Source organism: Phallusia mammillata, chromosome 8 (assembly GCF_965637545.1).
Source record: "Phallusia mammillata chromosome 8, kaPhaMamm4.hap1.1, whole genome shotgun sequence".
In the NCBI taxonomy this organism is placed as follows: domain Eukaryota; kingdom Metazoa; phylum Chordata; class Ascidiacea; order Phlebobranchia; family Ascidiidae; genus Phallusia; species Phallusia mammillata.
The window spans coordinates 5,824,018-5,836,581 of NC_137259.1; the positions used below are offsets into that span (position 1 = coordinate 5,824,018).

At 37.1% G+C, this 12,564-nt stretch overlaps 1 protein-coding gene and 1 long non-coding RNA gene across 2 annotated transcripts; one reads left to right on the forward strand and one right to left on the reverse strand.

Moving 5' to 3' along the window:
- Positions 1–3,576: 3,576 nt before the first annotated feature.
- Positions 3,577–6,432, reverse strand: LOC145205492 (uncharacterized). The gene is made up of 5 exons (XM_080078229.1): positions 6,204–6,432; positions 5,911–6,005; positions 5,682–5,803; positions 4,785–4,954; positions 3,577–4,303 (listed from the first exon to the last, which is right to left on the reverse strand). The coding sequence occupies exons 1-5, from the start codon at positions 6,385–6,387 to the stop codon at positions 3,891–3,893; spliced, it is 984 nt and encodes a 327-aa protein (XP_079934355.1). The 5' UTR covers positions 6,388–6,432; the 3' UTR covers positions 3,577–3,890.
- Positions 6,433–10,059: 3,627 nt separating this feature from the next.
- LOC145204572 (uncharacterized) lies at positions 10,060–12,522 on the forward strand. Its single transcript, XR_013853504.1, has 4 exons — positions 10,060–10,133; positions 11,255–11,293; positions 11,531–11,642; positions 12,011–12,522. It is a non-coding gene; the product is annotated as an uncharacterized LOC145204572 (long non-coding RNA).
- The last annotated feature ends 42 nt before the right edge of the window (positions 12,523–12,564 follow it).

Here is a 12,564-nt window from a genome sequence, read left to right on the forward strand (position 1 = left end):
AACTGTTTGTGACGTCATAAAGTGGTGTGTTAGCTCACAGTAGAGCCTTGTCTGGCTAATAATGCTTTGATTCAGCTCCGAGTTCGGGCTAAATGGAAATGTTTGGTCGAAAAAAACAACAGCGTTTATTCGTTATAAGGTTATTGATTTGCTAGACTGGCGTAGTAATTTTTAAAAAGCTTTCCGAATTTACAGACACAAATTCCACCAAAAAACATGTCCATGGGTCGCGAGAAACCACAAAACTAAATTTTTGTAAGTATTTGGGTCGCGTTAAAAAAAGGTTGGGAACCACTGCTCTACAGTGCTCTATGGTACCACTTCTTGCAGAACAACTAATTTGTTTGAATCATATTTCATTCAACGCTATCTTAAGCACCAAAACAGTAGATATATCTATCAAGAGCAATCATTTGACATAATTAACGCCCACTGTGCCGCAGCGTTGTTCGGCTTTTCATAGCAAGTAGCAACTATGGTCTGGCGCGCCTGACCCATATACAGACAGACATAAAAAACCCTGATCGGGATTCGTCCCCGGGAGGTTCCTGGGTTCAAACCCTGTAAAAAAAAAAAAAAAAAAAAAAAAAAAAAACTATGCTTTTTGTTGAGAATTGACATGACCTGTATTTTGAAGATCGTAATGATACGAAACAACAGGAATAGTTACGTAACAATGACAATAGGCCTGGGGACTGTTTTTTTGTAAACAAAACCAGACAAACAAAATATAAAGTTGCAAATTGAGGTTTTTGTGAACAAAACAGAAGCTACTCGCGTACCACCTAAAAACCCTTCGCGTACCACCGGTTGGGAACCCCTGTTCTAAGGGTACAGTAATAATAAAATCAAACCGAGTCACTTATTTAAATGCCTATAAGGTCATACGATACGTTAATTACCACAAGAAAGGGTGCTTTAACATGACCATATTCGGCCAAACAGCTATGGAGTCGTGAGTCCAACAATCATTGGATTTGTTGTCGATCGAAGGGTTGAATTTTCATGCATATTTGATAAGTCTATCTACCTCAGTTTTAACAGATAAACCAATTTGTTTTGTAACATACTTTTTACTATGTGACAAATTACAGAAAATACAATTGTGGAAAAAGATTTGAAAGTTTCAACGTTTAATAGCGGCACCTTTGAAGCCTAATCCCCTGGGCAGCTACTAGACTTGTGGTCGCACTAAAATGGTGGTGCGAACTCGGCTTGTCTGTCGCAATTTCTTGAGATTGTGTTTATTGTGACCCATATCCCTGCTTGAAAATGAGGCACCACTTTTATCACCCTGGTGACAGTTAGAACTTATCCCGCTGAGTTAATTAGAGTCCTGACTTTAACTTTTGTGTTTATTTACCTGCAAGTAGCCTACAAATGGTTCAATAAGCATTGTACTTTAAATAGCAAATACTTAAAATAAAACTGATAAATGTTATGCTATATTTGACATTTCAAAATTCAGATCGTGCCTTTTATTATACACGCATTATACAATTTGAATTGTTCTAGATATTCAACTGCACCAGTGCAAGCACAAATTGCCACAAAGCCATAGTTTAAACGTATTTCCATTCTTAATCAAGGTTTTCCAAGTGCTGTTGTGAACCGTACATAACAAAAACTTGCCCATCTAGTTTCGTGCTATATAAAGGTTCTGGAACTTAATTGCCATACTGTTATATAACAGGCAAGAAGCAATATATTCTCAAAACGTAATTAATATTTTTTTTTGATGTTACAACATTTTAAAAAAGTTGCTGTTCAAATCAATGTAGAATGTAAAGTAGACGAATCAATCTGTTATCAATTATGACGTCAAAAACAGAAATGCAGTTGTTGGTTTTGCCACAGTTGTAAAGATTGTATCCATGGTTGCCAGATGGCCTAAAAATCGGAAAAAAAACAATAAATTGGCCTAATTTCACATGCTGTGTCCGACGCCTAAAAATCATTAGGACATTTAGTTTTTTGTCATAATATGTCCGAAATTTGCTGATTGAATAACTTTTTGTCTCCTTCCTATTTTTTGAAGGTTGCAAACCTTTTTTACGACAAAACGTGGTTTAAAAGTGCAACTTATTTTGGTTAGTACCTTGTTTATGACACTAAACACATAATTGTCAGCCAGTGAATGTTTGGCCATTGTTGTGTACAATGCAATTGTATTGTGATACAGTGGTCGTCAACCTATGGGTCGCGACCCCAAGTGGGGTCGCCTAAACTTTTTCTGGGGTCGCAATAAGTCGCTTTAATTTATTGCATTTTAAAATTGATTACAGAAAATAAAACTAATATTATGTTCTTTTAGATCGCAACTTTTGGTCTTGTTTTGTGGTACAGCTTGCTACCTTATGTTGCAATTAAATCGTGGTAGTGAAAAACACAAAATGCCTTTATCGCGTAACAATGGGTTTAGACAACGTGTATTATGACTCAACACTATAAGTTTGTAATATTTAAGGTGACACCAGAACGAGTGAATAGTTATTTATGTAACGTACCCAACTATGTCAAATTTTTCTAATCCCGTTTTCAACCACGTGGCTGTGTGAAGCAGGATTTAGTGCCACGAGTGTATTAGAAACGAAACATTGTAATCGATTGGAAGTGGAGCATGACATGCGGTTAAGCTTGTGCAAAGTCAAGCCGCGGCTTCAAAAACTTGTGTATACCATCTCACTAACAGTGCAAACTAAATGTTGAACATTTTGACAAGTTTGTGTTCCGAAAATTGGGTTTATGTCTTAAATGAAACGGCTTAAAAACATTTTTCGTAATACTTTTGTACAGCCATTTTTTCGGAATACTTTTGTATCGCCATATTTCTTTGTAATTATGTATAGTTTGTGCACTTGTTTCAGCATTACTTAAAACATTTTTCTCAGTGTTGATAAAAATGGGGTCGCATGCAAATTCTGATTTCATTTTCCCTTAAATTGGGGTCGCCTATGAAAAAGGTTGAAGACCACTGTTGTAATAAATGGTTATCTAAGGTGATATGAAGCAACAAGTTGACGAAACATTTTTTAAACGTTGCGAAACCAATGATAAACGCTACAGCAACGTGAAGTTTGTTGGGCTTTAAGTTTGGATTTCAGTTCTTGTGGTTGCACGCATAAGTGACGTCATGTTTTACGTCCGCCACTTTGCATTTGTGTAAAACTCGGCGCTTATGAGTTTAGGTAACGTAAACGCACAAAAAGTTTGCACCTCGATATTGATACCTTGTTAGCAATTATACGCTCTCGTTTTTTTTTTGTCCTAAAATGTCCGATTTTCAGACAAATACTGTCCGAATCCAGCCGACAGTACCTGGCAACCCTGATTGTATCCATGGAAAGGAATGTTTTAGTTGAAGTCTAAACTAGTAATGCGCCGAAGTTTCGGTTGACCGATTTCTGCCGAAGATGCCGTTTCCCAATGTTTCTAATGAATTTTTTGGTTGTGTGAAATTAATGTTTCAAATGACAATTTTACCAAAATAAAACATCATCAATTAACTAATTGTTGCATCTGAAAATCCGAGCCATGTTGTCTGCAAAATATTGAAACTTTAGTGAAGCTTACGCATTGTCAAAGTAATTTTAGAGTGCCATAAACCAGCTCACTTGCATCAACAACACAAGATTTAATTGAAAACATCGATAAGAAAGAGGATATTAGGTTCGGCCTGATTCCGCCTCATGGTCTAATATTTGGTTTCGGCCCGAACCTTTTGAGGCGGGTTCGGTGCATCACAAGTGTAAACATTTACACAGATCAGCCCACGACTTTCTTGCAGCCACAAAAATGGCCAAATGTACTTGGTGCACAGGACGCTCATGTAACAAACAAAGCGGCACGCACATTTTGCAGGAATAAACACAAAAACATTAAACGCGATTTTAGATGAGAGCACCGCAGAGGGACGATCCATTTCCAATCGAGAACTTTGATACACCGAAAGCATACGCATCCACGACACTCAAGCGGTCAAGCTTGACCACAGCGCTAATCTGATTGGTCACTCCATCGAGGTTCTCTACAAAAGGTTGCTGAAAGGAAAAATGTGTGGGTCGCTTGTTTACCCTTAAAGTCACGTTAACTGGCTGTTCCCACCCCGAATAGGACACATGAGATTTCAAACTCAAGATGACGTTAAGCACGATGATGTAAATGCCACGGCGCGGCGCACGAAATACGCCGTGTGTGAAGCCAGCGCCGTCGTTGAAGGCCACGTGATTGAAACCAATGATCCCGCCTTCAAGTGTGGTCACGAGGTTGTTGGACAAGTATGCATGGAAAGCTACACTGAAATCTGAACAAAATTCAAACAAACAATCATTTTTCATTTAATTATACCTGTATTTGTATTGGTATCTAGAATTATAAATATGTTGTATTTTTTGCTAGAAACGCCTGATTCTGCCACATTCTTACACTCAAATAGTGATGTATAACCTGTTGCAGTGGGCATGTATACAAAATAGTGTGTATTAAGTAAATCTATTGCTAGACAATCGGCTTCCAAAACTGCATGGTATTGACAGATTTTTGGGAGCGGCAACAGTTTATTTTTCAAGCCATGCAGACATACGTAGGCTTGTATGCGAACAATGCAAAACAAACATAAAAAAGAGCACAACAATATTTATGGTGACGTCATGTGATAGGCAAATCGTGTTACTTTAATTTATGGATAACGTTAGAAATCAAGTCTGTTTTTTAGCCATTAGAAGATAGAATATTATAAAACTAATCTTATTTCTCATCCTCCGTAATTTGTCTTTAAACCCTACCCGTGTTTCTCTGCAGATTCATGCGTTTGCTTTCCAAAGCACCCAAGCGTTGGTGAATCTGTTTTCGAAAAAAAATCTGCGACGACTCCAGGGCTCTGATCGAGTTCAACATTGCGTTAAGCTTGTTTCGGAAATAGCGATGCGGTGAGACGGAATCCTTCCAAGGTAAACTGAAAAAATGACAGTTTATGTCATATATGTTGCACAAAGAATAACCAACGAGGTCAACAACAAGTAATACGATCCTCAGCAAACAGAAAACTAGATGTCCTATTCTATCCTACTCTAGGGGTCACCAAACTACGGAGGTCATTTCTTCCAGCCCACGGTCGTTATTTTTGGTATGCCAAATATTATTGATAACTTAGTAACATTAATTTAAATTTAGTCCTTACGAAAGTTTCGTGAAACAAACTTTAAGATTATTATTTCCTGGTCTCATAAGAATACACCGCACTGGAAATGTTCCAAATACAGTTTGTGACAACACAGACAAGACTAAAAAATTTAAATGTGCGCAACAAATTGCTTTTTAGATGTTACTTGTAACGTAATAAAGGACCATGGCTCAGTAGATGAGTTTAATGCAACTGTAGAATTAAACAGTCGCATCACCAGAAATCAAACAATACTGTATCACAACTTGCCGATCGTTTGAAAATCAACTCGCGGGCCACGTTTGGAACAGGCCGCGCAATGGCTTGTAAACTATGCGAGCCTCGCGCGCCAAGCAGTGCTTTGGCAAGCACTATTACACTTATTCGGCCCGCTGTGAAAAAGAGTTTTTTGTAACCTGGCCTACACAATTATATTAATGCAAAAGAAAAAAGAAATAAAAGTGAACTTTTGTCCGAAAACTGGCTTTTAAAGCGTTGCTTTTGGTTGATTACCAAATACCTGGTCATTGTCGAATTTTTGACTTCAGTGACGATTTTTAACGCCTCTCTTGCCAGGATACAACAGGGACTTTCCCGCAAATCGTCATCAAGGCGGAGTGAAGTTGCAAAAGGTGAGTCTTGCTGCAAAAGTTTTTATCCAAATTCAGAATTGAATAAAATAAAATAGCTGTTTTAAACCTATTGACACTAAAATATTAGCAGAAAAAGTTGAGTATATATGTTGTTACCTGTGGTTGGAAAGCATTTGTCGAATTCGGCCTCAAACGATCCAGTTCGTTCAGTAAGATTTCGTTTTCTGTAGCTCTTCTAGAATTTTCTATCCCTTTTTTAAAAAAAATACGTTTAGATTTTTGGGTTAGTGTATTTTGTTTCCGTTAACGGCGTTTTCGTTTTTTTAAAAAAGCTTGTTGTCCTTGCTCATTTTAAACTCAAAAATAAGCTATGTTTGTATTTTGTTACATAAGTTGCAGGGTTAATCAAAATTTATAAACGAGCATACAAAAAAAATCAATATACTTACCAAGATGGATAACCAAACAAGCGGTTAATACTCCAATTATAAGATTAAATATCAATAATCCGGTCATAAAATGTTGAGCGGGTTTTTCTGCATCGCTGCCGGATTTGCCGGTATTATGTCCAGCATGTGTCCGCGTATCATACGAATGCGAATTCTCGCGAAAAGGGCGCCGCACAGTGGGCATTTGGCCATCCAATTGACCAATACCTATTGATAAATAGTTTTTTCTGATTGCTAAAAAAGGAATAAAAATACGTTTAAGGTTATCCAATAAGAGACCTGTATATAAGCAAACTATGAAAACGCACTTATTTGCGAAAGTACAAAATGAAACGCATTTTCCAATTTGCTTTCTATTTCAAATTTTTTTTAATTTTTTGTCAATCGAACCATTTGAAGTTTTTGATCTGTTTCTTCATTAATAAACTGCCATATTCAAGTCAAAAGACAAAAATAATTTACATCATTTAATCTTATTTATGGGGCATATAAATTGAAGGTTTAACCTATTTAAACGTCCAATAGCAAAATAATACAAAACTACAACCTGTGACTTGACTATATGATTCTGATTTACATTTAGATGTATCCTCCTTGAACTATTTACTTCCAGAGTCATCTACGCCTCAAACCGTTCATACTCTTGCTATTCGATCATCGTCCAAAGTTTAGTCTTCATACACAAACACAACTGGCTCTGTATGTCGCTTACTAGCTATAAGCTCAATGTATAATCCAAATTTCTTGAGATCAATCAATAAATAATTTTGCCGCCTGAAAGAGCATGCAATCTATTCTGTATGATTATCCGGCATGAACTCATGTATCCAAAGCCCGATTCCCAACGGGAAAAAGTTTTAGAGGCACTTATACCTAAAAAGCACCATTAACTCTGGATCAATAGACAGTCAACTTTCCTGCCGGTCCGCCAAAGATATTATAATTTTATGTCTTAATTGCAAAATGCAAGATGTTAAAGGCTTGTCCACTAATTAAAGAAATAAAACATCCAATTTTAAGCTGATTTAGAATATTCACGTTCCGTAATTTGCAACATTGTGCCGTAAGACAAAGTTCAGAGTCTACTTTGGACTATGTCGTACGTCACAATGCTGTAAGTGTTGTGCCAAAAAAAGTGCAAAAGACAGCAGCAAACTTCTCATTACACTGAATTTTTCATACTTCGTTTGAATTGCATATTTTTGTTGTAATTACATTTTGGGTTGATTTTGAAAGTCCACCGGTCCGCAAAATTTCTTTTGAAAGTTTTCCGTCCGCAAACTTAAAAGGTTGAGAACCACTGGCTTAAATGACATCCTGTAAAAACACAGCAACTTTCGTATTGCGGTACTACTTCGCTTAAAAATGAATCACCAGAAGACAGCTAACAGTTTTTTTTTTGGTTTACTTTAAAAACTCATACGTTGACCTGTGGCATTTGATGTTCCATTTGTCCTTTTAGCCAGAAGTTTGCGCAAAAATTGGCAATTATATACAAATGCATTGGCTGGTTTGGATGTTACTTGCGATTTGTGGAGTAATTTATGATGAAACAGCAAAATTTATTTTGAGACATTGAAAAACTAAGGCAACAAATTGGTTAGAAATACTAACACTGGAACTCAGCTAACGCCCAGTTTGGTACGTGGCGTAACAGAGCATAGGCGGTAATGATGCTGACTCGGCAATTATTCTTACCATAAACCCAAATTGCTGAGTCAGCACCATAAACGCCTATGCTCCGTTGCGCCACCTACTAGAAAATCCCAGACCGGGCGCTAGCCAAATTCAAAAATGCAGTTAACTTGTTTTTATTGACTGCAAAGGTTCATTTTGTAGTGATTGTCGCGTGTATTAAAAAAAGTATTTTAAAACTTTTTGCCGCTCATGGGCAACAGGTTGACCGTCCCTGATTTCAGTACGTTCTCAACCTTTTTTGACACGACCCAAATACTTCCCAAAAATTTTACGAACCACCCCTGCGTTATACCATGAACGTAGGAAGAGGCAATTATCTAATTAGGCCGCGATAACGTCACAATACTTACATTAACGTAAAAGGCTGTGAAGAATTTTTATTAATCACTTGTTCCTCTGAACAGCAACAGGAAGTTTATCAACTACAAAACAAGCGATCGTTATCACCACTTCAGTGTTATTTAGCGTTGATTTGTGTTACGCGGCACAGACAAGGCACTTTCAACCGGCTGATAGGTTAAAATAGGTTACAAACGCAGACAAGTCTCTGCCGATAATTTATAAAGGAGAAAAGAATGTTGAGTTTGTTTATCTGCGCAGCAATGTCGTTGGTTATTGTCACAGAGGCTGTTACCCCGGGTAAGTATATTCAATAGGCATTGATGTAGTTTTAACAAAACTTTAATGTTTATGGTAACTATAACGCCTTTTCAGTGAATTTATACTTTTTACGACTATTTGATGTTAGAGCTACTTACACCAGGGGTCGGCAACCTTTTTTGCACGGCGGACCGTTTTTGAACCTAAAATTTTATCGCGGACCGGTCTTTAAAAAACTACAAATATTCAGCAATAAAAACACATAAATTAGTTTATCATTCCCGGGATATATGGGCAAAATGTTTTATGGCATTTAACCTGAAAATTTGTACGGCCCGGTAACGAACTCCTCGCGGACCGGCGGTTGCCGACCACTGACTTACACAATAACTCACGTCAGCCGCACATTCAGCTAATTTTCGATAGGAAGCGCAGGAGCTGAATTATTTACTTAGCGCCTTAATAGGGGTAGGGTTGGGAAGTAAGTTTTTAATAAATTTTACATTAGGAACAAAATTTTTGAGTTAGTTTTATTGAATTGTTAATGTTTAAACATAATCCTAACCCTAATAGCCCTAACCGTCAGCATATTTTGAGAAATACCGTTTTCAATAGGATTTGTGATCTTTGTGCCACTTATCGAAAATTAGCTAAATGTGCGACTGACGTGAGTTATGGTGTTGGTAGATTTCTTTATTTAATCTTTTAACGCTTATGTTTTTTTCAAAACCTACAACGTAATTGTGAAAGTGGCCAAAACAGGCAAAGTTTTGTCACTTAGCAAGGGTGCAACATTATTCAGTAGCACCCTGTCAAATCTTTGGCTTATAATGTTTACAATTTGTTTATAACTTGCAGAAATTGTTACCACCCACGTATGTGAACATTACGGAACAGCACAACTGTCGTGCCCTGCTGGAAAAGTTATCAACATCAACAACGCGTACTACGGCAGGACTTCCACTGCTTTGTGAGGAAATGCACTTTAAATTATGACCGTGACTTTAGCAGAAAAATCTGAGCCCCAATTTATTCTTCATCCAGTTTCGTACACAACTTGGTCACCTAAAAACTTTGGTCCGCTTTTTTAAATCACCGTTTAGCGCTGAATGTAATTTAAACGTATAAAAATCCCTTTTAAAAGATTATTGCCGATGTTTTCAACTTTACCTATAGTACACGCAAGGACATGTTTTTTAGAAAGTTATTTAAACAATAATAAATCTATATTTTACCAGGTGCATCGGCGGAACATACAACGTAGTGGATTGCGTTGCATGCACGTCCAACCAAATCATCCGAAATAATTGCCACGGGAAGCAGTCATGTACACTGAATCCAAATAACAATGTGTTCGGCGACCCCTGCCCAACTATCACCAAATACATAGAAACAGAACATACATGTGTTTAAAACTTTGAATGACGAATGAACATTCAAGTGTTCCGGTTAATCTTACACGAATACAAATATACATAGCCTATTTTGCTCACCGTCATTTTAAAGCGTGCTCTTACTCTTACTTGTGTTTGTTTTGGTGTAGTGTGCTATATGTTTCTACCTGTGTTAAGGTTTTGTTTTCATTGAGGAGTTGATTAAGGACTTGACAAATTAAGAGGCAATAATTAAGAGGTAAGAGGATATCTAGTTAGACAATAATTGTCTGCACACAGTGATAGCAAAGACTGTGCCAATCTGTTCTTGATCTTAATTTTTAAACTAAGTTTATAAGTTTTAAAGAAATTAGCTTCATAAGAGATTCAGCACAAAGATATTCAAAATATCAGTTGATGTTGAGTTGAGTTTATTTCGCTTGGTGAAAGAAAACATAGCGACACAATAGCCCTAAAAACAATCACCAAGCCGGAAATAGCTGCGCAACGTTATTGAGCGCAAAAAGTGAAGGGCACAATTGGCGGATGATACCAAAACGCCCAGGTGCAGTGTTTTTTTAAGGTGTTTCTTCAAATTTCTCCAGCGGTTTCCCAAAATTATTTTATATAATTCGTTTAAGCAAATATGGCTATTTTTTGGTATTTAAATGAAACACTTGCGGTCTCTTAAAACTACTTAGCGGTCACCCAAACCAAACCTTAAAAAAACGAGCCCAGGTGCATGGTAGCTGCCACCTACACCCTATTATAAAGCGTTATGTGACGAGGGCTCACAAGAAAGTGAGGTTGGCGCAGTCTTGGTAAACACGACTGGGGAGGGGACGTTGGTTAGACCAGTCGAGGGGGCCCTATAAACTAATATATCATGTTCCAACGCATCATGCGCTAACCTGGACGAATTCGTACTCTTTTAGTCATCAGTACTAAAAAGTATTAACAAATTATACATATTATGGGCGGGATTAAAGAAAACAACTCCATGCAGCTTATAAGTCAGGTAGGATAGCCTTGATTTCTGTACCTTTATGCTCAACTCCGCTTACACGCAAGGATTGTAGTTACCGCCACTGTGCGTAAGTTTTGGTAATAATTTTTCATCCATTTCGGGACGCATGACGTCAAAAAACTTTCAATAACGTAGCCGTGTGGCGAACTCCAATCAATCACTTAATGTTTCTATGAACAATAACGGGAAGTCTATCAACTACAAAACAAGCGATCGTTATCAGTTCAGTGTTAATTAAAGTTGATCTGTACATTGCGCCGCTTTTGTATTATACTTAGGGCACTTTCGGCCGATAACTTAACACACACAAAATCGAATTTAATACAGAATGTTGACTTTGTTTATATGCGCAGCAATGCTTTTGACTTCTGCTACAGAGGCTGTAACCCCTGGTAAGTATTCAGCAAGCATATAGCAAGTTATTTTTGTGGTAACTGAAACGTCTGTTAAGAACATTTCTGTTTTGACGACTATTTAAGCTTAGTTTTTGTAAATCGTATGACTTTCGTAGTAGCCTATATAGGGGCAATAATGGCATAGGCTTAGGTAGCAAGGTTGTACCGTTGTGTAGTGAAACCCTATTTTAAATCTTTGGTTTTCAATGAATGCAATTTATTCATGACTTCCAGAATTGATTACCACCATTGCATGCGAACATTCCGCAAAAAAACAATTATCGTGCCCTGCTGGAAAAGTTATCAACATCAACAACGCTTACTACGGCAGAACGGCTTCTGCTCCGTGAGGAAATTATATAGCATTAGATTTGTTTGTGATTTAAGCAGCAATTTTTTGCACCCATATTTATGAAATCGTTCATTTATTTCCTTAAACAACTGGGCGACAGAGAACGTTTGATCTACACTGTCTGTATAGGGTATGATTTTGGCCTACAAGGGGCCATTTTTCATGTTACTTGATGTTTTATCTTGAGCTTTTGGTACACGGGACATGTTTTTTTTTAGCAAATTGTGTGTATTTTTAATATCAATTAAAGTTAAGCTAGTGTAGCCATATTACCTTACTTCAGTATAGTCGTAATAACAGACTAAAAGGCATGCCTTTTTTACAGAATTTTACCAAAACCTAAAATATTTCTGTTTTAACAGGTGCTTTAAGAAAACAAACAACGTAGTGGATTGTGTTGCATGCACTTCCAACCAAATTATCCGAAATAATTGCCACGGGAAGCAGTCATGTAGGCTACACTGAAGCCAACAAACAACGTATTCGGCGACCCCTGTCGAACTATCACCAAATACATACAAACAGAACATACATGCGTTTAAATTACAAATAAACAAGTTTTACAGTTAATCTTACAGCACCACATATATTTTAAAGGTCCCCATAGTGAAACGAAATTATTGTTATTCTGATACTCATGTTTCAAAAACATCTAATATCGTCGCTGTGTATTTTTATCAACCGTTATTTTTAAACCTGGTGTGTTCGTGCGCCCACTTGTGTCAAAATGTGTTTGTTGTGGTATATTTTGGAAATCGTTACGCCGGGTTAGTAGTTAGTACTTTAGTAGTTTCAATTTTTTGCCAGCTATTTGTTTTAGAATTGGTTTGGATTTGTAGCACTACTTTCTTTTAGTCCAACGGTGTTTGTACCAGCTTACTGCACGTTATTGGCAACTGCGTGTGTAATAAATGGT